The sequence below is a fragment of the Dendropsophus ebraccatus genome, chromosome 13 (assembly GCF_027789765.1).
Source record: "Dendropsophus ebraccatus isolate aDenEbr1 chromosome 13, aDenEbr1.pat, whole genome shotgun sequence".
Classification (NCBI taxonomy): Eukaryota; Metazoa; Chordata; class Amphibia; order Anura; family Hylidae; genus Dendropsophus; species Dendropsophus ebraccatus.
The window spans coordinates 71,006,335-71,033,484 of record NC_091466.1 but is presented as its reverse complement, the minus strand read 5'-3'; the positions used below and the strand labels follow the sequence as shown (position 1 = coordinate 71,033,484).

Genomic DNA, 27,150 nt, shown 5'->3' with positions numbered 1-27,150 from the left:
AGCGGCCATACACTCAGTTTCAACAGTGTGTGAACATAGCATTTCTGTGTTTGGGTTGCAAAATACTGAGCAAAAATACTGTGTGTGTGAACTTAGCCTTAAAATGTATAAAAATGTAATTTGCAAAAAAAGTGTGATGTACACCATAAGAAAGCTGTATACTATTCCACTTTCACACAACCCCAAATCAGATTAATAAAGCTTATCCTGCTGATGCAGATAGTAGTAGAGCTAAAAGTTGTACAGGATTGGGAAAGATGGCTCCTTCCTTCTAAACACAAAGCCACATTGCTGTATTGTTTGGTGTTGGGCTTCTGCTCTATTCACATCACTAGAGTTAGGCAGGCTCTTTACCTGCTCTTTTAGGTGTAGCTGAGATCTTCAGCATTGACCTGAATGGGAGTGTTGTAGGTGCTTACTCTTCTGCTACGAAACGTATGGCAATGCAATGACCGTAGCAAGTAATGCTTACATTTTCTGCTAAGTATTAGACATGATTAGCAAATCTGGTCTTATGGGGTTGGTGACCATTAAACAACTACCCCAAATTACAATAATAATTTCTTCTGAAGGGGAAGCACTCTTGTAGAATGGGGCCAGGAATCATTGTGTATGCATGGTAAAGGGAAACTGTCAAAATACATAAATTAAATAGGTCTATGTATGGCCCAAGACCATTGAAGACTAATTAAATGCTTGAGCCCTGCAGTGGAGTACAGGTTCAAAGGTTCAAAGTAAATACACTGCGCTGCTTATACTAGAGCACAATGGGTCTGACCATTGATTTTGAGGGGGTTTTCCAACGTGAATGTCTCCATGGTATATGTAGAGTGAGGACACACAAAGTGAGGATTATAAATTGAGATATTTCTCCTACCCTCCTGGCAGAGGTAATAGCTAGAAGGAAGGCTAACTTTTGAGAGAGAGAGTCTTAATGGAGAGATCTGATAAGGGTTCGAATGGAGGTTCTGTTAACTGGGAGAGAACTTGATTCAAATCCCACGGTGGGAGTTTAGGCTTGATGGAAGGGAAGATTCTATCTGACGCCTTCATGAACCTCCTAACCCAGCATGTTCCGCCAGCTTAAAGTCAGAGGGAGCTGAGAGCTGAAATCTGGACCCTGATAGTACTAGGCCTTAACCTCTTATTTAAACCTTCCTGTAGGAAATCTAGCACTACTGGGATATCTGGTGGAACTAATACATTAATGGGTTTATTTACAAACCTACAAAATGCTCTCCAGGTTCTAAGATATATTTCTGATGTGACTCTCTTTTTACTGGCTAGGAGGGTGGTGATGACTTGTTCTGAAAGCCCCCTATCTATGAGGATCTGCCTCTCAATAGCCATGCAGTCAGGTGGAGGTTCTTGACTTCCGGATGGTAAATTGGAGCCTGACTGAGAAGATCCGGAGTCTCTGGCAGTACCCAGGGATCTGTAATGACCCTCAACCAAGAGAACCACACCCTCCTGGGCCAGAATGGCGCTATCATGATAACCAGAGCTTTGTCCTGCCTGACCTTCCTGAGAACTCTGGGGATCATCCTGAACGGAGGAAAAGCATACAGGAGTCCCTGATTCCAAGGATGAGCCAGCGCATCTATCCCTATCTGGTTGTTTGATGGGCTCAGGGAGAAGAACCTCTCTACCTTCTTGTTCGCTTTGGAAGCGAAGAGATCTATTACTGGATGACCCCATCTGGCACAGATCTGTTGAAACACCTCTACTGACAAGCTCCACTCCCCCTGGTTTAGTTGGTGTCTGCTCAGGTAGTCTGCTTTTATATTCTCTGAACCCTTTAGATGTAGTGCTGTGAGGGAGGAAAGATGAGGTTCTACCAGTCTGAAGATGAAGTGAGCGACTCTCATTAGCTCTCTGGATCTTGTGCCCCCTTGGTGATTTATGTACGCTACTACCGATAAGTTGCCTGACTGGATCTTTACGTGTCTGTCTCTTAGGAGGGGTAAGGTCTGGGATAGGGACCTGAAGACTGCGCTTAGCTCTCTGACGTTCTAAGACAAGGCAGCTTCCTCTGGCTTCCATAACCCCTGGAGTATGAGGTCTGTTGTGTGGGCTCCGCAGCCCCGAGGGCTGGCATCGGTAGTTAGGATGACTTTGTCTGAGCGTACCCAGGGAACCCCCTTTTCCAGATTTTCTCTCTGGGTCCACCAATTTAGAGAACATACTGTCTGTGGAGAGAGAACACATAGAGAGTCTAAGGAGTCTGTAGATCTATCCCACTGAGAGAGGATCTGTGTCTGCAGTGCTCGGGAATGATACTGGGCCCAGGGAACTGCGGGAATGCAGGAGGTCATTAGACCTAGAATCGACATGGCCGCTCTAAGTGTAGTGTTCTGACTGTACATGAGATGTTCTATTCTATTCAGTAACTGAGTCACTTTACTAGGAGGTAGGAAACATTTCTGAACCCGAGAGTCTAGGAGAATACCTAGGAATTGGCAGGTGTAAGGAGGAGTCTTGACTGATTTATCCTCATTAATTTCCCATCCTAGCTTTTTAAAGATGATTTCCACCTGTGCGACTTGAGATTGTAAGATCTCAGGAGAATTAGCCATCAGGAGAAACTCATCTAAGTATGGAACAATGATGATATCCTGTTCCCTTACATGTGCCATAACCTTTGTGAAGATTCAGGGGGCCTGGGAAATACCAAAAGGCATGGCCCTGAACTGTAAGTGGGAGAAGGAGCCCTTGAACCAAACCGCAACCCTGAGGAATCTCTGGTGTTCTGGGTGAACTGAGATGTGATAGTACGCATCCCTGAGGTCAAGGGTCACCATGGAGCAATCTCTAGAAAGATTCAGAATGGCTGAGTATATAGATTCCATTCTGAATTTTTCATAGGTAAGGAATTTGTTGAGAGGCTTTAAATTAATTATGGTACAAAACGTACCATTCGGCTTCCTGACCAGGAAGAGAGTGGAGTAAAAGCCTGCTCCCCTCTCCTCCGCCGGTACAGCGACCAATACCTGCTTATCCAAGAGAGATTGCACCTCAAGTTCCATGGCCTGTTGACGCTCTGGATCCCGGAATTGAGTGGTGACAAATCTATTGCCTGGAGGGGACACAAAAGAAATTTTCAAACCATGCTTTATTGTATTGAAAATATTCTTGCTGGCTGATATCTTATCCCACTCTTGACTATATAGAGTAAGGCGACCATCCACCAGGGCCTGGCGTCATTGGGGATTGGGCTTTTTGGCAGAATCAGCAGTGTTGAACAAAAGACCTTTACTTTTTCTAGAGGTCCTCCATTCCCTTCTACCTGAAGAGCCTCCCCGCTGACCACCCCTACCTCTGCCCCTATAATTACTTTTGGGATGTTGGGGTACAACTAGAAACCCTTTCTTCCTATCGGAAGCTTTTTCAAGGACTGCATCAAGGGTAGAAGAGAAATTCACCCTCACAGGTTACGGCACATAGCTTTGCCTTAGAAGTAATGTCCCCTTTCCAGCCCCTGAGCCAAACTGTACGTCTTGCAGAGTTGGATAAGGCAGCAAATTTGGCGTTTAGTTTCAGGGTATCTGCTGAGGCTTCCGATATATTGGAGATAGCAGTCAATAACTCTTCTTTAGGGGCATCGTCTTTAATCTTTGTGGTCAGTTCCTCGATCCAAATGTCCATAGACCTGGCTACAGATGTGGCCGCAACAAGAGGCTTAAAAGAGGCAGCAGCTGCTTCCCAACCTTTTTTAAGGTAGACCTCTGCTCTTTTGTCCATAGGGTCTTTTAGAGTAGCAGAGTCATCAAAAGGTAAGACCCCCTTCTTAGATATCTTTGCTAAAGGTGCATCAACTTTAGGGGCTCTATCCCAAACAGCTGTCTCCTCCTCATTGAAGGGATATCTACGCTTCATTGCCCTAGGCACGAAGAACTTTCTGTCTGGGTTGTTCCACTCTCGTTTAATCAAGTCCTTAAAGGGAACCATTCACCCCGTGGCCCCCGTTAGAAACAGACAAACAGTTACATAAAGGTCAATATACTTACCATATCGCTCCCGGTCCCGGATCTCGTTGTTGACACGGAGAAATCGCAGATTCTTCTTCTCGCGCCCATTATGGTAATGAGCGCCGCCGGCCCGAAGTCCAGCCTTCTCCCCGCCTCCGACACTTGATTGACGCCGGGTCTTCTTCCTCCTCGTCTTCTTTCTTCTCGCCGGATCCCGCGCAGGCGCCGTGACGGTCGTTTTCGGCGCATGCGCAGTTCACAATTGAAGCCGCTCCACAGCTTCAATGTTTACTGCGCGTGCGCCGATTGTCAGAGCTGAAGCGACGTGTTGGACTTCGCGCATGTGCGGTACACAGGAACGTCACGAGCACGTATCCTGTTTACCGCGCAGGCGCAGAAGAGATGACGAGACCTTCGCAACGGCGCCTGCGCGGGAATTCGTGAGGAGTCTGAAGACGTCAATCAAATTCCAGGAGGCGTGGATGGGCGGCGACGAGAAGAGGACCTCATGAATAAGTTGGACTCGTCCGTCGTTTCCTATGGACGTTGGACTCATCTCAGCTCATTACCATAATGGGCGGGAGAAGAAGAATCGGCGATTTCTCCGTGTCAACAACGAGATCCGGGACGGGACCGGGAGCGATATGGTAAGTATATTGACCTTTATGTAACTGTTTGTCTGTTTCTAACGGGGGCCACGGGGTGAATGGTTCCCTTTAATAGTATGGTGAATAGGGAATACTTTTTTCTTCTTTGGGGTAAGACCTTGAAACATTCTGTCCTGTACGGTCCTGGACACAGGACTGTCTTCTAGCTCCATAGTGCGTCTAACTGCACTGACTAACGGATCAACCTCATCTATGTTGGAAGCCGAAGGTTCAGACTGGTGAGATTCATTATCAATTTCAACAACCTCACCAAAGTCCTCTGTCTCTGACACAGGATCCTCCTCATCCGCATCAGTGCTGGGACCAAGCATAGGCTCAGACCTGGAGGACTCTCCGATATCCACGGGGACTAAAGCCTGTGAGGGAAGGGATAATTTAATCTCCCCTCTAATAAGTTTCTTAATGTCCTTCATGAAGGATGGTGTTTTTTCCTCCAGGAATCTATAACGACAGGAGCTGCATAATGTCTTATTGTGACTACTCAGCTTTCTGTCACACACAGGACATTCTCTGATCTTAGTACGGGATGTTTTTGGTGCCTACAAGAAAAAATATGTGAGGGTACCAAGTTAGCCCCTGTCATACCGGTTGAATTTCAGGATTATCTGCACGCACCTCCATAATGGAAGTAGATATGTCTGCAGAGTTTGCAGCCAGAGCTTGCTGTATGCAGAGATTGGTAGCCGGGAACGTGCTGAAGATGCAGAGTGCACAGCCAGATGCCTGCTGGAATACCTGCTAAGCGTGGACACCATCCTCGATGACTGTTGGGCTCCTTTTGAATTCGGCACCAAGGAATGGCTGGCTCCTCCCCTCCACCGCGCGCCAAACCGCTGCAGCGATAGGATCACCTAACAGGCCCCAAGCCTGTGGTCCGGAAGAGCACGGCCCCGCCAGAACCCCTCCCTGGAAGTAGTCACAGCGTCCCCCGGACGTCAGATGCATGTGACGTCATCACGTACATCCCGCAACCCGGAAGTGCCGCTGCCTGGACTGCACGCTTACCGGAGGACGTCTGACCGGAGAGCCAGGAAGGATCCGGAAGTCGTCCTTCTGACAGGTGCTGGTGAGAGAGCCAGTGTTAGCAGCTGCTCAGTTAGAAGACTTACACTGCCGGGATGCCGGCAGTAAGGTAAGTAAGCCGGTTGCCCCATTCCCCTCTTATGCTGGATCCTTTGGAGGGGTGGGATAACCACCTCCTGCTCCAAAGGACAGGAAACAAAACTGGCGATGAAAGGGTGGTCTCTTATTTTATAGATCCAGTGAACTGTTTCCTGTCCAGAGGAGCGGGAGGTGGGAAGGCGAGGGGGAAATTTCTCTGCAACCTGTGGTTTAGATTTTGAAAACCTTATACACACTTTGGGCACATTTACGCTGGCCTTTCAAATGTCCCCGGAGCTCAGGATTTATGGAGAGGTGCATTGCTTCTACATCAATCCCAATCTCACAGAGCTCATCCATGAAGATTTTTAAACCTACGCTCGCCGTACCCTGCTCTCTGCCCCACTGGCAAAGATGCAAACAATATTTGCAAAAATACACTTTGCTAATATTTTGACGCCCCCCCCCCCAAAAAAAAGGCATATTCACCTTTTTATACATGCCCCCCTTTGACTACCACGACCACCATTAGGCTGACATAATATACCCCTTTAGGAAACAGTTCTACTAGACAGCACCCAGCTTCCCCTGCTTATTATGTCCCTTTAAAACAAGACCCCATTTATGTGGTACCTAAACCTAGTTTACACAAACGCACAAGGACACAACATATAGTGAAGACTGCATCTGTTTATTTATGTACAAATCATGGTGTTCTGTTCACACAAGTCTTCTTATAGTACTGTGGTGGAGTTAAAGGCTGCCATAACCTGGAGATCGATCATGTCCAAAGTGGAATCTGCTTAATCCAACTGAAAAGCAAAAGAAAATCAATTTAGGAGCACAGGAAATCAGCTGATAAATTTATTTACAAAATGGTAAAGAGACCCCCCCCCCCAAGACCATCTCCAGAACTGGTGGCCCACAGACCACAATGAAAAGAATTTACTTATACTGCATAATATTTTCAGAGCAGACCTAAATGGAGGTAAGGAAATGACACTGCTTCCATAATCCCCATGGTTCTCACTATGCCGCCATCATGATGGCAGCAGTGACTTGTGCTCATGCAGTTCCAGCTTTGAAGGTGTATATCAGAACACCGCACACCCTGCTGTAAGGGTGGGTACAAACTATGGAACTTTTGCAGATAAATTCCACGGAATTCCATTGCCTGTATGCGCTCATGGCCGGGTGCCTTTCCGCCGGCTCCATAAACACCATTCTATGGGCTGGCTGATTCCGCCGAAAGAATTGACGTGACAAATCTTTCTGCGGAATCATCCGGCCCATAGAATGGTGTCTAGCGGAAAGGTGCGCGTACAGGCGACGGAATTCGGGAATTTATCTGCAAGAATTCCGTAGTCTGAACCCACCCTAAGGGATGGAGTTAGGAGTCCTGTCTAATGCCGACTATTGGGAGTCTGAAGAGGCCAAACTCACCTTGATGAAGCCAATGTCTTTGGCATACTGCCTGAAGCACTGACGGCACATGTTCAGCCCGTATTTGCGGATCAGTCCATGTCTGTTAGAGCACACACGGCTGCAAGAGAAGAGTCAACACCATATAAAATTATTCCTAACATCTCAGCTACAGATGTTTTAGGTTTACAAATGGTTAAATTAGGGTAAACCACTGTACACAGCACCAATATATCAGATTAGACATCAGAGGCCACAATGTGAACTCTCCACTAATGCAGCAATAGCATAAAACAGGAGCCTGAAATCAGCCAACTTACTGATCCCTATGTGGACCCTCGGCCAAGTATATGGTAATCCTAAACGGAGAGACGACCACTGTCTGACCCGAATGACAGTGATTTCCCCAAAAACAAAAGGATCAGCATGACTACACTGCCTGATCCTTCTCTACTCCCAACACATGCCATCAGAGACAGGGGATTCCCATACACATTGGGGGATAGGTTAAGTCAACTTTAATGCGTACAAATTAAAGGGTCACATCAGCTTACATTTATTCTAACATTTTAATTGGTCAGGGTGGGTTGAGCCAATACTGAATTCTATTGTCTATGGCTTCTGCCCACTCCGCAAAGGGATCAGTGGGGGTCTGAATACTCAATCCCACCCACCAAAACTTTACATGTCAAACTAGTGACACTTATGCTTGTTCAATAGGTTTCCCAATCCATAAAACAGCAAAAAGACATGAGACTTCTAGATCTCTGCTTACTGTCACCAAATAGAAACCTAGTACAGACTAAAAGCCATTTTACCATCTTTATGTGACAGCTATTATGTGACAGCTATCACTGATGCACTGAATGTTACCCTGCAGAGCATCCTTATAGATCACTGGTCAGTAACTAGATGTATAGGACTGACCATTAGAATGTTAGTGTGAACAGGACCCTACTTACTACAGCTATGCACTGGATTGTGATAAAGCATCAGCAGATGCTCTACACAGGTGTCAAGCTGAGGCCCTCCAGCTGTTACAAGACTACAACTCCCATCATGCCTGTCTAGCCATGATGGGAATTGTAGTTTAGCAACAGCTGGAGGGCCTGAGTTTGACCCCCCCTGGTACACCGTCCGGTTCTATTCACTGACAGCATGCAGAGATCTCGCACCATAGAGTTCCCTAATAGCTGGGCACAGAGCAGTCACCACTGTGGGCCTCCAGGGCTGTATACTGGGGATGAGGGCGGACATGGGCGTCAGGAGACGTGATCCGGACACCAGCGCCGCCATCCTGCCTCTCCCGGCCGCCATGATGCTCCATGCGGCCTATCCACATTCTCCTCCTACAGCCCCCACCCGACATGCGGCGTCCACGGCCCGACCCCCCGCCCATCCTCCACAGCATAGCGAGCCGCCCCACACGCACCAGGAGCGGGATCCCTGCCCGAATTTCCTAGGGTGGCTCCAGTACAACTGCTGGTGACCCATCTCGTCCGTCGACCTGCTCGCTAAAAGGAAGAGGCGGAGCTGCGCAGGCGCTAATTAACCCGGCAGGGACTTCCCGGCATGCAGTGCGAAAGCTGGCTACACTGTAACCCAGCGTGCACCGCGGCCGGCCAGGCTGCCATGGAAACCCAAGCGTCTCCCGCTGTAATTTTTTTATGGGCAGCAGTGGCCGCATTCAAAATATCAGAAACTTTAATAATAACGTAATAAATGTGAACAAAACTTTGGGGCAGATTTATCAAACATGGTGTAAAGTGAAACAGGCTCAGTTGCCCCTAGCAACCAATCAGATTCCACCTTTCATTTTCCAAAGAGTCCGTGAGGAATGAAAGGTGGAATCTGATTGGTTGCTAGGGGCGACTGAGCCAGTTTCACTTTACACCATGTTTGATAAATCTCCTCCTTTGTATTTTATCTTCCACATAAGTTGCAGTACCAGCCGTAGCGCCAAAATGAATGTGAGAAGAAAGACCCAAAGATATGGTCTTCTAGTGACTGTACAGTCTGTCTCCTGAACATATACATTTTTATTAGACTATGGGGGAGATTTATTAAACATGGTGTAAAGGAAAACAGGCCCCGTTGCCCCTAGCAACCAATCAGATTCCACCTTTCATTCCTCACAGACTCTTTGAAAAATGAGAGGTGGAATCTGATTGGTTGCTAAGGGCAACTGAGCCAGCTCTACTTTACACCAGTTTGATAAAACTCCCCATATATATATATATTCACATTGTGCCACTGTATGTGAATGGGACCCAAGGCTGTGTTCACATTACTGTCAAGCTTTCATCAGAATTTGCATCAGATAAGACAGGGAGAACAGTAGAGTATTATATAGTGCTGATATCGTCAAAGCGGCGGAACCTGATAAACCCTATTATAAGTCCAGAAACCATGACAGTGGTGTGAACCATGCCTTAAGGCCCTATTCCACGGAACGATTAAACGGCAGAATAGAAAGCAACAATCAGCTGACATCGTTCATGTCGGCCGATCTTTGCGTTGTTTGTCTTTCAAACATGTTGAAAGACAAACGACTCATACAGCAATGATATGCCGCAGCCACTCTGTGGAATAGGAGCGGAGGCAGCCGCAGACCGCTGCTGTATCCTATGGGCTGCGATCTAGCGATCACCCGATCTGATTTGATTTGAAAGGATTCTTTTACCACTGGAGTTCCCCTTTAAATAGCAAATTTTTATGTGTTTCATTTATATTGGTGTCCCGCAGACATCGCAATTAACACTGAAAATCATATATATACTATATATATATATATATATATATATATATATATATATATATATATATATATATATATGAAAGTGAATGGAGTTATACTGCAATGTGGCAGGATGGATGTCAGATCAGGGCTGTGGGGGTGAGGCCTGTCACCCATGTGGGGGTGGTCCTTGCCATAATCTCCCCAATGGGCCCTTACTATAACAAACTAATACAACAACATAAAGAAAAAGAGCAGTGTCCCTATGGGGAGAGTTGTGATGCTATATGCCCTGCTGCCTCCTGCAGTGTGACACTATGCAGCACGTGTTTACAGCAGTTTTTATTGTTATTAGCACCAACAATAACGAGAGAGAGAGAAAGCGCCTGTCTACACCGTCCTCTCTATCACCTCGGAGGAGTGGGCGGCGCCATGACGTCACAGAACTGGTGCGCGGGAACACAAAGTTGTCATTGTCACGACGGGATAGAGCGGTGCACAGGAGTCTCCCTCTCTATGATCCCGGAGGAATTACAGGCAGACGGGGCTTTACCGGCGCCATGAAGCTGCAGTGTGAGGTGGAGGTGATCAACCGGATGCTGCCGACCTTCGGCATGAGGAATAGAGGGAGGGGCACCCGGGCTGTGCTGTCTGTGGGCAGGCAGGAGGAGAGAGGCCAGCGGGGACCCATCTACCTGATGATCTGCACCATCAAAGACAAGGCTGGCTCCAGATACAAGGCGAGTGCCTGCTCTATCACCATAGCAACACGGGTTATGGAAGAGGTTCTGCAGCAGCTAGTCCTCTCCCTTACAGCTGTCCTGGCAGCAGTATGATGGGGGTTGTATCTATCTATCTATCTATCTCCTATCTACCTATCTATCTTTCTCCTATCTATCTATCTATCTCCTATCTATCTCCTATCTATCTCCTATCTATCTATCTATCTATCTATCTATCTATCTATCTATCTATCTATCTATCTCCTACCCATCTATCTATCTATCTATCTATCTCCTATCTATCTCCTATCTATCTCCTATCTATCTATCTATCTCTCTATCTCCTATCTATCTATCTATCTATCTATCTATCTATCTATCTATCTATCTATCTATCTCCTATCTATCTCCTATCTATCTCTTATCTATCTATCTATCTATCTATCTATCTATCTATCTATCTATCTCCTATCTATCTATCTATCTCTCTATCTCCTATCTATTATCTATCTATCTATCTATCTCATCTAGAAGATTGGTGACATGTTCCTTTTTAAGGGTGTCTGTCATTTTACAGTTGAGGTTATAAAGTCTAAATTTTTCATCAGTCGGACGCACACTGTTCTAATGAGAGAAGCACCAGGCTAAGCACTTCTCTCCCTGTCTTTGGCTTCAGTGCAATGTATGTAGAGAGAAGGGCTCAGCTGCATGCTTCTCTCTGCTCATTCTAAAAACCGGGGGGCTGGGTCTCCACATCCAAACGCCGACCAAAGCAAAACTTTTGACATCTCCCTAGGACCAGTACACTTTAAAGGGAACCAATCACAGCGAAAATCCACCTAAAGATAAGGAAACGTGCTGGCACATCACCCAGCATGTTTCCCAAACATCCCCCTGTACCCTCCGTGCCCCCCTCCATCAGTCAGTGATCTTACTTAGAAGAACTCCCGCGCTGTATGTAAATTTCCGCCATACTGCGCATGCCCGGACTCCGGAAGACGTCGGCACTGCGTGTGAATGACGTCGGCGCGCCACCGACCTGGATCGCAAGCGCTGCGTCACGTGGATTGAAAGCAGACCCTCTGGGCGTGATTACATCGATTCCAGACGCCCAGGACCGGCCCAGGATCCGCAGCATATTTCATTTAAATAACTCAACACAGCATCAAATCTGCACCATCAAATCTGCTGCACACCTACAGGATCCGCAGCAGATTTGATGCTGTGTTGAGTTGTTTAAAGGAAATCTGCTGCGGATCCGGTAAGTGTGAACGTACCCTAAGGGTACAAACCCACTTGACGTATTTGCTGCGTGAATCAGTCTTAAAAATAAGCAGGCAAAACGCAGGTTGGCTTTATACGATTGTTCTGCATTAAAATACGCAACAACTGATGCTTTGCTAACAACAAGCTTCACGCTTCAAAAATACGCAATTGCGTATTTTAATGCAGAACAATCGTATAAAGCCAACCTGCGTTTTGCTTGCTTATTTTTAAGACTGATTCACGCAGCAAATACGTCAAGTGGGTTTGTACCCTAAGGGTCCATTCACATGCACAGGATCTGCGAATATCAATGTAACCAAATAATGGAACACAGCATCAGATCTGCTGCAGATCCTGTATGAGTGAGTGGACCCTAATGCTGCGTTTACACGAAGCAATAATTCAATCGTTTAACGTTTTTGAAGCAACGATTTGGTTTTTATAACAATCAGCCTTTAGACGAATAAATTGCTAGAAAAATCGTTAGAAAATTAGTAAAAAAAATCGTTGTTGCGATTGTTTTTAAGATCGCTTAAGCCCATCTCTTACATAGGGTGAATCTTTGAAAGACTGTTTCCACGAAGCAGAAACAAAGAACAAAAAGAAAGGCAGAGCGCCTCATAGAGTAGTACCTCTGGATTGAAATAATGGTCTAACACATGTAAAAAATCACTGCTCACCTTTTGGGGTTGTGGAAGCAGAGCCACAACACCCAACAGCACATGTCATGGTGTGTCCAACACACCTCCCAGGGATTGGGGTAGCAGCAGTCTTCTCAACAGGTCTAAACCGGGCTCCTTGTGCAAGGACCCGTGGAGTCAGGTAAAACCAAAAGGTGCCAAAAATGACAAAAAAATGACCTGGAGATTGCCATCGTTATTGCGAAAATTTGAACAATAATTGTTCTGTATAAACACAGCATAAAGCATTATGATAATGCGAAAAGTTAATGTTTGCACTGGGTCTCACCTGTGAGATACAGCAGGGGGAAGAGTGCCTCAGTGCGCTTCCCTCTCCGGCTGTCAATCAAATGCAATGTGTTTGCTTCATTTAGAGTCTATGGAGCAAATGAGTCGAATGTCCCAGCAAGCCCCCCTAGTGGAATTGGCACTCTTAGGGTCTTAGAATTGAGAACCGGTACAATCAGTAACTTTCCACATTATGGGAAATGACAGTAACACTTTCTTTTTTGCAGCTCGGTTCCATTAATGTGAATAAGCTGAATTGTAATACCACACAACACCTGAGGACAGGGGTGGCGCTGTTTATGGAAGAAGGCAGTTAGGTTTTTTTAATTCCTTGACAACTCTTTTAATACATCACTTGTGACCCTACCTTAAAGGGATATTTGCAGGGGCAGATAGGCAGTGTATTACAGTAGCAGGAATATTGCAGAAATCCTGTTGGCCCGCCACATAAAAATGAAAAATCTGAAAATTTGTGAAAAAATTATGACTTTCAAAAGTGCAACAAACCGCGCTGGTTTGTCACAATATCGAAGTGTTCCATACTTCTCTGTTGTGTTAAAAAAAAAAACATGCAATACCGGATGCAACCACTAGGTGGGGTATGTACACTAGAATCTGCAAAACAACATCCCGCTTGCCTGGAGCTTTGGTTACAGTGTGACATGGAACTGTTTTTGGTAGAGTAATCACTTCTGACCGTTGTCCTGATCGCCGTGGAGGGCACGCAGTGGACTGCTGAGTGATCAGGCTTGTTTTACATGTCCAGCTCCCTCGGCATGTGGTCAATATACAGTTCTTTTGGTCCCGGACAGATTCCCACCCTGGTGAATATCAGCAATACACAATCAAATAGTTAATAGTATGAAGCACAATCTAATATCTATTGAGTAACATTTCCATGGACTCTAAAATAAAGCCCAAGCTTAGTAAACAGTTGCACAATGTGACACTCGCATTATATCTCCTCAAATGGTAACTTCTCTTTATTGTCTGACAGTACATTGTTATACTCACTATATTACCTGTATCTTCTCTCTCATACAGCTGCAGGAGAACATTGAGAACTTGTTTTCTAAGTTTGTAAATGAAGGAAAAGCCACAATACGACTAAGAGAGCCAGCGGTGGATATATGTCTTAGTAAGGTATAAAAACAGCTTTCATTTAATATAATATATATATATATTAATTTTTTTTTTTCTCTCCATTCATTTTATTCAGCTGTTAGCTGTGGGGTTGTACCACAATTAAGGAGGTATTCAATTCAAACATAACTTCTCATCATGCTGCCCATGATGGGACTATCAATTCATTCCATACTTGACATCTATTCAGTCTCCTTCCCCCATTTCTGAGCTGCTGCTTTCTGCTAAAGACACAAAAAATCTGTGTGTGAGCTTTTCTCTCCATCTCCCCCTCACCTTCCAAGTTGGTGGTTTTAAACAAGTCCCTGGCTGGCTTTATCTGCAACTTTGTAGCTTTTTGTAATGTTGGGAGGGTTAATCTAAGGTCAAGTGATGAACTCGGTGATCAATCCTACCGACATTACAAAGTTGCAGATAGGGAAAGAAAAGCTCTGTGTTTTGTGTCTTTGGCAGAAAGCAGCAGCTGAGAACTGTGGGAAGGAGACCGAATTGTTAAAGGAGAAGTTCATCCAAAAGTATTTTTTTTATTTCTTATTACATAAGGAAAGTTAGACAAATTCCTAATATAAACTTATTATGGGAAATGCACATATACTGCTTTTTTCCTTAATTTAGTAGATCATGCAGACTTCAATTTCTCTAAAGAAAACCTGACGTCACGGATCAGGGTAGAGCTGGGTGTAATTCCTATGAAGCGTCCAGTGGAGAGACAGCGGGGACCACGGTATAGCAGCGCCCTCCCCACTACACACAGGATTGAGTAGGAGGGGAGGGGGCGCTCTTTCTAGCTGGAAAGTTCTTGACTACAGCGGGAGAGAGAGCAGGGAGGGCGGCCGGCAGAGTGGATGGGTGCTGGAGGGGGGCTAGGGGAGGGATGGAGAGATGTGGGGAGTCCTTTGGGGGCTAGCGGATCCGGTGCGGGATGGATGGGTGCCAGGGAGCCTCTTCCTGACACCCGGTGAGTGCACAAACTGCTATGGTTGACTGCAACCCATGCCAAAATTACAATGTAATTTCTCCATATACTGTGCCCCCTGCTGGATGCTTCATAGGAATTACACCCAGCTCTGCCCTGATTCGTGACGTCACGGTTCTTTAGAGAAATTGAGGAAAAAAGCAGTATATGTGCATTTCCCATAATAAGTGTATATTAGGAATTTGTCTAACTTTCCTTATGTAATAACATATTAAAAAATACATTTTGGCCAGAGTTTCCTTTAATCTCTTGGACAGCAACATTTGAAAAATAATGTTTTAGCGGGGTGATAGTTTTGAAACAGGTTTGGGAACACTGGCCTATCAAGAGCAGTAGCAGCTGAGACTAAACTGCAATACTGGGCACCAGCCATAGAGTGAGGTGACACTGGATCTGGACAGGAAAACACAACTCTTTATTATGCAATCAAAATTAAAAATTTTCTTGACTATTTTTCCTCACTTTTCTTTGTTTCAGGCCGATGTCTGCAACCTGAAGAACTTTGTTTCTGCAGTGGGTTTAGCACACAAGGGCACAGATGCCAGCCCTGTACCGCTGTCACGCCTGACACCCGCCAAGACCTCTGAAATAGAAAAACCTAAAGCCAGAATGATTATTACTTGCAAGAAAGACTATCCTCTCACCAAGAGCTTCCCCTATTCCCTGGAGCATCTTCAGGTGTCCTTCTGTAAGCTGGCTCGGGTGGACATGCGGATGCTGTGCCTAAAGAAACTTCAGAGACTCGACCTCAGCAACAACCACATCAAGAAGCTGCCAAAGACCATCGGTGACCTGGTGTGCCTGCAGGAGCTGGTCCTGCACAGTAACTTTCTGGAGACATTCGAGGTCGAGCTGTGTAATTCCTCCTTGAAATACTCTCTGAAGTCTTTGGACTTGAGCGAAAACAAACTAAAGGCTCTTCCTTTCCAGTTCTGCAATTTGAGAGAACTTGTCAATCTTAAGCTGGACGGCAATGAGCTGGTGCGGTTGCCATTTGCCATTGGCAGACTGAGTAAACTGCGCTTCCTTTCTGCCACCAAAAATAAACTTCCGTATCTTCCAAACAGCTTCAAGACGTTAGTACTGGAAAAGCTGGATATGTTCGATAATCCATTTACGAAAGCGAATCCAATGGTCCCTGACATCCAGCTGAAGATCCCACTTACATTACTTGAAAGTGCTTCAAGGGTGACTCTTAGTTACAGGTAGAGTATAACTTAGGAGGGGCTCACAATTTATTTATTTTTCTTCTTCTTCTCTAATGTACTGCTTATATGGTCGCACAGAGGGGGCTTTTCTACCATATGGGGGCACTGTTACAGATTCAAACAATACAGTTGCTGCCTCAAACACCATTTAAATAGTATTTGAAGAGCCTTCTTCTTCAGATACTTTGGCCATATCGCCCAGCCCCAGTATTACTTGTTAAAGGGGTTATCCAGTGAAAATCTTTTTCTTTCATATCGACTGGTGTCAGAAAGTTATATAGATTTTTAATTTACTTCTATCAAAAAATCTCCAGTCTTCCCATACTTATCAGCTTCTGTATGTCATGCAGGAAATGTTTTATTTTCAGTCTGACACAGTGCTCTCTGCTGTCATCTCTGGCTGAGACAGGAACTCTGTCTTGGTTTTCTATGAATCCCCATAGAAAACCTCTCCTGCTCTGGACAGTTCGTGTCTCAGCCAGAGATGTCAGCAGAGAGCGCTGTGTCAGACTGAAAATAAAACATTTCCTGCATGACAAACAGCAGCTGATAGGTGCTGGAAGACTTGAGAATTTTTAATAGAAGTAAATTACAAATCTATATAACTTTCTGACACCGGTTGATTTGAAAGAAAAATTTTTTTGCTGGACAACCGCTTTAATACCTTCCTGAATATAGGCTATCTATTCCATTGCTTGGAAGACATTAGACATCAAATCTACACTTCTTCTAGCTTTAGAATTCGAGTAGATACAGTAGCATTGATCAAATTGTGTCTTGTGGGTGTTCCTGGTATGTAATGTTAGTACCTACTAGAAGTGCTGCAATGAGGGACAACGGAAGGTCATGGGGGCCAAGGCTTATTGTGTGTCTGTGTGTATGTGTTCAGTGAAGGCCAGCCCATCTGGTCAAATAACACAGAGAGCAAACTGCTGAAAACTTTTCGCTGGCTATAATAGAATGGAGTCCGATCACACAGGACAGGCTTGTTTTGGCTGGAGTTGGTAGAAATGTACCAACTCTGACTCTGTTTGGGTTTGCGCAAACCTGGATTTACAGTAAGTTCTCATCTCTAATTCCTAGAGATGTTGCTCACATTGTTACATAAAATTCTGTAATTGCATTCAGTAGAAGCTGAGCTGCAATACCCTGCCCCACCACCAGGGGGCAGGTACTTGCATCCACTCCGATCACACATTGATGGCTCATCCTGTGGGTCGGCCTGCAAAGACCATTCATTTTTGTTTGTTCAGAAATTATATTCCAAAAAAATATGTTTATGTTCTATCAGTAGCCTTCTCAGTGGCTTCTAGTCCAGCAGAGGTTGGAGAGCTCTTAAAGGGGCACTGTGAAGCTGCCCCCTTAAAAATCTTTCTTAGTTCTTACTTCACCACGCTCCTGCGGTGTAACCAGGTAGCCCTGCTGACCACTGACAATTGGGGACAGACTTGACTCAGCAGTAACAGCCTGCACAGCCAATCACAGGCCACTGTGCTGTCCCATCAGTCAGTGAGTGGCTGAGCGAGCTGTCACTACTGAAACAGTGAAAGGCTCTGGGTGTGCGCAGTGAGTTAAAGGGGTACTCCAGCGAAAATATTTTTCTTTCAAATCAAGTGATCTCAGAAAGTTATATAGATTTGTGATTTACTTCTATTTAAAAAATCTCAAGTCTTCCCATACTTATTAGCTGCTGTATGTCCTGCAGGAAATGTTGTTTTTTCAGTCTTGACACAGTGCTCTCTGCTGCCATCTCTGGCCGAGACAGGACCTGTCTTGGTTTTGTATGAATCCCCATAGAAAACCTCTCCTGCTCTGGACAGTTCCTGTCTCGGCCAGAGATGTCAGCAGAGAGCACTGTGTCAGACTGAAAATAAGAGAAACAGATTGCTGAACTCAGGGAGAACAGCCAAATGACAACACTGCCGGCTGCTAATGAAAGCGCTCAATGCAGTGAAGTCCTAGGTGCATTGCCCCCTGGGAAACATGAGTATGCAAAAGAGGAGTCCGTGGAGCCTCATTGAAGAGTCTCAAAACACAGGACTAGCCAGATATCCCTCCGGGAAGGACCCAGCCAAGTGGCAGCTCCTGAAAATAAAACATTTCCTGCATGACATACAGCAGCTGATAAGTATGGGAAGACTTGAGATTTTTTTAATAGAAGTAAATTACAAATCTATATAACTTTCTGACACCAGTTGATTTGAAAGAAAAAGCTTTTCGCTGGACAACCTTTTTAAGGATGAGATGTTTATTATGTTGCACAGTAGGGCAGCAGTTTATAAAATGTACAGGAATACCCCTTTAAATCAGTAAATGTGCTTTGTACTGTAAAACCTCTAACATGAAGAATCCCATTCCTGGTCCATTACTGGTTGTATAGTTTATATGTGATTTGGGCTCCTTATAGCCCTGAGGGCAGACAACACACTTAAAAAGGAACCCAGCATTACATATAGATGATCTGTGACGCACTGAGAAGGAGCCAGAACTTTCATTCATAGGTTCCCGGGTGATTGATTTTCTGTCATCTCGTGGTATTCCCTATTCATTGCAGAACTAAAGAGGAAGGGAAGGCTCCGCAGTGACTGTGCAGCTCCCATACTGAGCGGGGCATCTGTATAGTCACGTCCACACCTTAGAACAGGGGTAGGGAACCTTGGCTCTCCAGCTTATGCACTACAACATCATGCCTGGACAGCTAAGCTTTGGCTGACCATGCATGATGGGAGTTGTAGTTTTTAAACAGCTGGAGAGCCAAGGTTACTTATTCCTGTCTTAGAAGTATATCTTGCAAGCCAGGGGGGGGGTTGATGGGTGTATATCTCCCAAGGCGGGGGTGTGGGGTGTGTGTGTGACGGATGTATATATTCCAAGGCAGGGGGGGAGTGACTGGTGTATATCTTCCAAGGCGGTGGGGGGGGTGGGTTGACGGATGTATATCTTCCAAGGCAGGGGGGGTGGGGGGTGACGGGTGTATATCTTTCAAGGTGGGGGGGGGGGGGGGGGGCCGGTGTCACTAGTGTATACTTTCCAAGGCAGGGGGCGGAATGGGGAAATTCAGGAAGTAGGCTTGCCCCCCCCCCCCCCCCTCTTCAGAACACACGCATGCCCACCCAAGGGACCAGTGTTTTCATCTTCCAGGCTGTGTTTTTTTTTTTTTTTTTTTTTTGCCCCCTATTGATCCATCACCGTCACTTTGTTAGACGATTGATGTTCTGTGATGTGACTTGTACACGTTCAGCTCTTCGCAGCTCTTCGGACAGTTTGGCGTGTCTTGCACGTTGCGACACAATTGATGTTCTCTGCTGCCATCAGGATAATACTTATGTCGCGTGTCGGTTATTCATCGCTTGTTTACTTGGAGACTTTTACATCAGTATTTGGCCTCCTGCCTCTGAGGGATCAATCGTCTCATGGCGTTCATCCAGAGGGAAATGAAAAGCGTGTGTCTTTGTTACCTCTGGGCTTTAGCATTCTAATCTCCTCTTCATTCAGACATTACTCACATCGTGTTTTTGCCATATAGTTGTTGTACTGATTGGACATTTTGGTGCATACGTTTCCAATACGTCACCCATTGAAAGCCATGGAAAAAAGTCGTAAAGGGCAAAAATGATGTAATGGTGTATTCTTTCCAGTCTGACAGTGCTCTCTGCTGCCACCTCTGTCCATGTCAGGAGCAAATCCCCATAGAAAACCTCTCCTGCTCTGGACAGTTCCTGACATGGACAGAGGCGGCAGCAGAGAGCACTGTGTAAGACTGGAAAGAATACACCACTTCTTGCAGGACATACAGCAGCTGATAAGTACTGGAAGGCTGGACATTTTTAAATAAAAGTAAATTGCAAATCAATATAACTTTCTGCCACCATTTGGTTTAAAAGAAATAAAATTGAATCCGGTACTCCGGTAAAAATCTAAGGCTAACTGTCATAGAGACAAGTCATTAGCTTTAATTGTTTGCCATCTGGGTTACTGCTTCACTTTGTGTCACGTGACCTGGATGGACTGATGAGGGACTGATATGTTGATGGGGCTGTCCAGGTGTCATAGACCCAGAGCAGGGAGAGGAGCACATTGCCCTCTTGACTTTTTATACTGATCATTTGGAATCTGAGCACAATCTAAACATGTGAAATATACGCTTTAAAGGGAACCTGTCACCCCCGGCAGCCTCCCCAAACCCACCCCACCCCTGTACAGGGCCCTGCATACATACGATAGCCAGATCTCTGCGGTGGGACACGCAGAAGCAGGTATCTATGCAGGGCCCTATCCAGGGATGGGTTTGGGGGTGCTGCCAGGGATGACAGGTTCCCTTTAAAAATTTCCTTGACCTCTTTTTTTTTTTCTGGTTCCACAGCTTGTAGGTGACCTACATAACTTCTGCTTGTAAAAGCTGAGAATTTTGTATAGCCTATTATTTTCTCTTCCTTGTATTATGTGCAGGTGTGAATAGGTCGGGGTGGGATTTTCCCCTAATGAGGCCGCTCTTCTGCATATTATAATGGACCATTCAACATGATAACTTGGGAGAGGGTCACAGTCGTTTTGGGTACCCGGGGAGGAAAGAAGAGGAATAATATCCCAGGGGAGGGGATGAGGTCAGCAGATTTGATGTAAATCATAATCAAACAGGTCCCTGCCACTAACATTCTGTTCTAAATACCACATTGTATTGCAGAAGCATTGCTTCAGTCTTTCTCTCACACGCAGAGGGATGAGAGGGAGGAATTTAGACCATGGGAGTAGAGAAGCCTCCATATCTTTCCTATGGACTGGATAGAGGCTTTTCTAGTAGGAGCCATCTTGTTGGAGAGGGTTCTATCCAGCAATGGGGAATGGATTTCCTTGATGCAACAGAGAAGTAAAATAGCAATGGTTTGTCGGTGGCTAATCGTATAGGGGGTTCTTCTGTGGGAATGCTGAATATTCACCAAAGGGGGGTGAGGCAGCAGGAAAGTCCATGATGGGTGGTGACAACCACCTTCAAAAAGCCTTTATAGATGTGCACCCCATAAACAATGAAGGAGATCAGCATGTGGGGCCTTGCACTTGAGGCAGGAGTGGTCTGTCATGTTTCCAATGAGGGGAAACAGGCTCTATGGGTAATTTTATAACTCATTTTCCAATAGAAGGAGGAAGGTAAGTATTTTGCTGCAGTGTGAAAGTCTCGTAAGATCTCGTCCACCGTGTGGTCGACTATCGCTGTGCTCCAGTATGATATCCCTGTGGTGGAGGTGGAGTAATCATACTTGCGAGTCGGCCACATATACTAGGTTATTGTTTGGAAGGAGTCATCGCCAGGAAATGGTCATCCCGATCATCCTCAGACATGTGACGAATCACCTTAACTTCATTACTTACAGCTTTATTATTTCTCCCCAGAATCCCATACGGACCACACGTGATCCCCCAGCACCTCTGCCAAGATCTGTCAGCGGCTAAAACCTGTGACTGCGGCGGTCCCTGCTTGTCTTCCTTTATCCAGACGATTGTGGAAATGAACCTGCACCAGGTGTCTCAGACTGTGGTCCTGGTGGACTCCATGGGGGGGACAGAGGCCCCCATCATCTGTTACTTCTGCTCTCTCACCTGCTATTCCATGTTCCTGGATAAATACCTGCAGAGCACCAGAGTGTGAAGTGCGGCCCCGGCCTCCCATCACAATCTGCTCCCCGAGCGATCAGATCTCTCTTCCTGAGGACTTGGCTGTGTATCTGATTCATAATGAATATACAAGCTGCCATAGTAGTCATGCAGAACTCATACTAGCTGCACCACACACAACCGTATTTATTTACAGCAGTGGCATGTAACCCTTGGCTGTCCAGCTGGTGTGGTACTATAGATCCCAGCATGACTGCTGCATGACATTCTCAGGGGGTTGTAGGTGCCAACTAGTGCCTTATGGGATGTATTTGGGTTTGCAATATGTTACATGAAATGGTCATGTGATACTCCAGTAAAGTGAATGTATCACGGTCTATGGCCACACAGATGGGTACCAAGATTCAGTGCAAGTGCTTCATTTACTGCAGTTTATCCACCATGTAAAGATTGTGTATGAGTGTTTGATCTGGTGGCCTTAGATGTGTATAAGAGGTATATTACCTTTTGCCAACAATTCTGATGCTACCTCCCTCCCTATACAGCAGAGGCAGGGAACCTTGGCTTTCCAGCTGTTGCAAAACTACAACTCCCATCATGCTTTGACAGCCGAAGCTAAAGTAACATACCATGTTTCCTGGACATGTGTATGTACAAATATATTTTAAGTTAATTTTAATAAATTCAGCTTTTATTTATTGAACCTCAGTGTCTTGCTATTGTATCCTATAGGTGAGGATACACTTATTGTTCCTTGTATGCCCTCAGGACATACAGATGTATTACTGAAAAGTCCTTTCATATGTGCTGCTCAACATTCAGAGGAAACACCCTGAAACTCTATCTCTTTCTCCTTATTCACCTATTGTGTAACTAACTACTAAAACCGTCCAAGTCTGGCTGGTTCAGGGCGTATAGTTCCTCTGGCAACAAGAAAAAGCAGCTCTATGCCAGATGGCAGCACTAGCAGCAGCTGTCAGTATCTCTTATACAGGGGAGGAGAGAAGAATTTTGCCAAAAAAATGAACTGTGGCTCGTGTAAAACAATGCCCTCCCTCCCCTTGTCTATTCATCTGTAGAACTGTGAAGTTTATTCATATTGGAAGTAACTAGAAAATGACATCAGAAAGCAAAACTTTAACTAACTGACCGCTTTAAAGTGTGACTGTCATTTAAATGTCACTTTTCAGAAATCAATAGTACAAGCGATTTAAAGAAACTGCTTAAGTTTGCTCAAACAGACCTTTGATGTGAGCAAAGGATTCCCCTCTATTGAAAGTGATGCAGTATAATAAAGGTGGCGATATCATTGGGGACCTCCCAACAGGTGATGTCACAGACGAAAAGGATTGGGCATGTTTAATGTCAACTGTCTGATGCTTTCAGCCTTAAAAGAGACCTGTCACCCCCCCGTGCCGGGGTGACAGGCTCCCGACCCCCAGCTAGATCCCCTTATACTGACCTCATCTGGCCGAGTCCCACTCCCGGGACGGAGATATCCCGGTCAGAAGCCGGCGCGTGCGCTGTGGGGAGAGGTCTGGCGTCCATAGAGAATGAATGGAGCCGGACTCATTTCTGCAGCGCGCACGGCTCTATTCATTCTCTTTAAGGACAGAAGCCATCATCGGGACAGGCAGCAGTTCACCGCTCCTCTATCCATTCAGAATATATAAACATTCGTGAGCTGAACATTCATGTTGAGGGTTCAGAAAAACATTAAGGCCATCACTGGTCTTAAAGATTGAACCACAACCACAAATCAGAATGTTCTAGATGTTCTAGCATATTCTAATAGTGGTCAATGGTAAGAATTCTCCTTTAGGGTGCCTTCACACACACCGGATCCGCAGCAGATTTTACGCTGTGAATCCATTGGCAATTCTTTCCTATGAGAATTCATACTAGCAGCGAATTGACCTCCTGCTGCCAGTATGTAAGTTAACCCCCCGCCAGCTGGAGCATACATCACGTGCTCCACGCTCCCGGCTTGCTTCAGTGATTCCCAGCTGGATGTCCCGCTCAGCCAATCACTGGCTGAGCAGGACATGCAGACAACGGGAATCCTCAAAGCAAGCCAGAGTAAGGAGGAGGTGATGTATGCTCCAGCTGGCGGGGGGTTAACTTACATACTGGCAGCGGGAGGTCAATTCCGCTGCTAGTATGAATTCTCATAGGAAAGAACTGCTAATTGATCCGCAGTGGATTTTGCTGCGTGAAATCTGCTGCGGATCTGGTGTGTGTGTGAAGGCACCGGTAAATGACCTGTTCTTCTTTGTTATATCCTTTACAGCCTCCAGCTCTAGGGTCATTAGTTCCAGTCCAACCAGGTAAACTTCTTGCAGTTGCCTGTTCTCATGTTTCAGCAGGTTTCCTCCTAGGAGCTTAAAGAGGTACTCCGGGCTGGGGTTATTTTTAGGGTATGGCCGGGGAAGGGGTGAAAATAGAGGCGGACGGTCACTTACCTCCTTGGTTTCAGCGCAGGGTCACTGATTGCGCCGCCCCGTTCTCCCGTCCCACGGCTGCTTCCTGGTCTGAGCTGTGGCTTGAGACATGACGTCTCAAGGCAGCTCAGCTATTCAGCGGCTAAGGCGGGACCCCGCTGCGACTGCTGTAAGTGACTGGCGGCCTCTATTTCCACCCCTTCCCCGGCCATACCCTAAAAATAACCCCCGCCCGGAGTATCCCTTTAATTTGCGGGAGCAGGAACTGAACTTAGAGACTACTCATAGTATTGGACATGATGAGGGTGCTATATAGAAATATGTAAAAGACTGTCAGCAAGAGAACCCTCCCTGGTCCACCCGCCAATTACACTATTTCCTTTCTTATGATCTTAGGATAGATATATGTATTTACCAGGTAGGTTTACATTCACGTATATCTGCTGGAAGTTTGTTCCAAGTATCTACTATTTTTTCAGTGAAGTGATATCTCATGTTTAGAAATGAGCGAACCTGGAGCATGCTCGAGTCCATCCGAACCCGATCGTTCAGCATTTGATTAGCGGTGGCTGCTGAAGTTGGATAAAGCCCTAAGGCTATGTGGAAATCATGGATATAGTCATTGGCTGTATTCATGTTTTCCAGACAACCTTAGAGCTTCATCCAACTTGCTCGAGGGTCGCTCATCTCTACTCATATTGCCTCTAATCTTTGCCTAATACCCTTAGCCTACTAACACAATCTGACAGGTACACCCAGCGGATCATGTAAGTACCCCATCCCATTGCTGAGAAGTGTGCTGACCTCCTCCTGAACTGGTTACACATGACCACTAAGTGTTGTGTATACAGCAGGGGTGGAAGTAAACCCTCCCTGCAGAGTTCGGACGTCAGGTTACTGTCTACTTGTTCAGGATTACAAAAAATATTTTCTGCCTTACAAAAACTGTCACAGGTTTTTACCGGTTAGGATCTGAATGTTCACTAGAATGGATTTGGAGAGAAACTTGTGGCTCAGCGCTTCTCTCCACTGTCTGCATCTATGTGAACAAGATTGTCCCATAGACTTGCATGACACCATCTTTGTCACATGACCAAGAGCCACATGTCAGGGTTAAAACATTGTCATACACTGTATCTCAAATAGTTGCAATAAGGAAGATTCTTTCAATCGAGACTAGAGTGGTGCGGGATAAGTCGCAGGTGACCGGCCTGCTGGTTTAGGCAGCATAAAAGTGATGACCGCTTCCCTTTTAAAGGGGCTATTTCTCTTAAACATAATTTTTGATATGTTGCTGCCCATGGTAAGACTAACAATTCCTTCCATACCTGTTATTATCTATTGAGTTTTCTTCCCCTAGTTCTGAGCTGCTGCTTTGTGCTGAAGACACACAAATCTGTGTGTGATCCCTTCTTTCTGTCTCCGCCTCCTCCCCCTCCCATCTGAGACCACTTATGTAAACAAATCCTCGGCAGGGTATGTAGCAACTTTGTAATGCTGGGAGGGTTAAACACATTGGGGGAGATTTATCAAGCATGGTGTAAAGTGAAACTGGCTCAGTTGCCCCTAGCAACCAATCAGATTCCACCTTTCATTCCTCACAGACTCTTTGGAAAATGAAAGGTGGAATCTGATTGGTTGCTAGGGGCAACTGAGCTAGTTTCACTTCACACCATGCTTGATAAATCTCCCCCATTGAGTTTATCAGCAACTTGACCATAGAATAATCCTCCCAGCATTACACTAGTAGGGCGGGTTCACACTACGGAATTCTCGCGGACAATGCCTGCGGAATTTCATCAGCTGTCCGCCCGCACGGGCACGCGCTTTTCCGCCGGCTCCATAGACACCATTCTATGGGCTGGCGTATTCCGCGATCCGCTAAAAGAAGTGACATGACACTGTCATGTCACCGGCGGTGTCTATGGAGCCGGCGGAAAGGCGCCCAGATGTGCGGGCGGACAGCTGACGGAATTCCGCGGACATTGTCCGCGAGAATTCCGTAGTGTGAACCCGCCCGTAGCTACAATGTTGCAGATAAAGTCTGATAGGGATTTTACATCAGCTGTCTCAGAAGGGAGGGGGGAGAAGGAGGAGACAGAGAGAAAAGCTCACACACAGATTTTTGTGTTTTTAACAGAAAGCAGCAGCTCAGAACAGGGAGAAGGAGACCGAATAATTAATAACAAGTATGGAAGGAATTTTTAGTCTCAAAAGTTATGTTTGAGTGAAATACTCCTTTAACTAATTGATTTTGAGCTGCAATACCAATCACAGTTCAAGGTAAGGAGTGGCGCTCTTTAAGGAAAAAATCCTTTTTAATTACACCTTATGTGTCTGACCTATCTGGTAATTCTGGTGCGCTGCTAGATGATTCAGTCCCCTGAGTACCAAGGCCCATAGCCAAGGATAAGCCACATCATGCACATTCCAGGACTAACATGTCTTAGCGATACACCTGAGCTGGAAACATTAAAGGGCAAGAATAGCCCTGCAACCCCACTGTCACAGGACCAAACCCACCGGGCCCCCCCACAGGCGATGCCGGCGGAGAAGGTAGCCGCCAAGCAACACAAGCATTCTACCTGCTGGTGCAGTGGTGAAAAGTAACAGCTTATTCACACTTGTGTTGCTCGGCAGCCGCCTTCTCCATCGGTGGTGCCTGCTGGGTTTTGGGGAGGCCCTTTGGGTTTGGTCCTGTGACATTGGGGTTGCATGGCCATTCCGTGGCCTCCATTCTCTGCTTGCGCTCGCTTTGCGGGGTTGGCGGTCGCTGACCGACACAGTGTCGTGTAGCATAGGGACTTATGTGCATTAGAGACCTGCACGTTGGTACATGAGGCAATATGATTTCATCAAATTATATACGAACTTCTGATGTTGGTTTTTAAAGTAGCTGAATAAGCTTTCATATCAAGCA

General features: G+C 45.8%; 2 protein-coding genes across 2 annotated transcripts; one reads left to right on the top strand and one right to left on the bottom strand.

The window, feature by feature from the left end:
* Positions 1–6,409: 6,409 nt before the first annotated feature.
* RPS29 (ribosomal protein S29) lies at positions 6,410–8,700 on the bottom strand. Its single transcript, XM_069950488.1, has 3 exons — positions 8,592–8,700; positions 7,181–7,280; positions 6,410–6,549 (listed from the first exon to the last, which is right to left on the bottom strand). Exons 1-3 carry the CDS (start codon positions 8,651–8,653, stop codon positions 6,541–6,543), a joined length of 171 nt encoding a protein of 56 aa, XP_069806589.1. The 5' UTR covers positions 8,654–8,700; the 3' UTR covers positions 6,410–6,540.
* Positions 8,701–8,788: 88 nt separating this feature from the next.
* On the top strand, positions 8,789–22,427 carry LRR1 (leucine rich repeat protein 1). Its single transcript, XM_069950487.1, has 5 exons — positions 8,789–8,815; positions 10,252–10,636; positions 13,897–13,995; positions 15,449–16,176; positions 21,568–22,427. Exons 2-5 carry the CDS (start codon positions 10,457–10,459, stop codon positions 21,821–21,823), a joined length of 1,263 nt encoding a protein of 420 aa, XP_069806588.1. The 5' UTR covers positions 8,789–8,815; positions 10,252–10,456; the 3' UTR covers positions 21,824–22,427.
* The last annotated feature ends 4,723 nt before the right edge of the window (positions 22,428–27,150 follow it).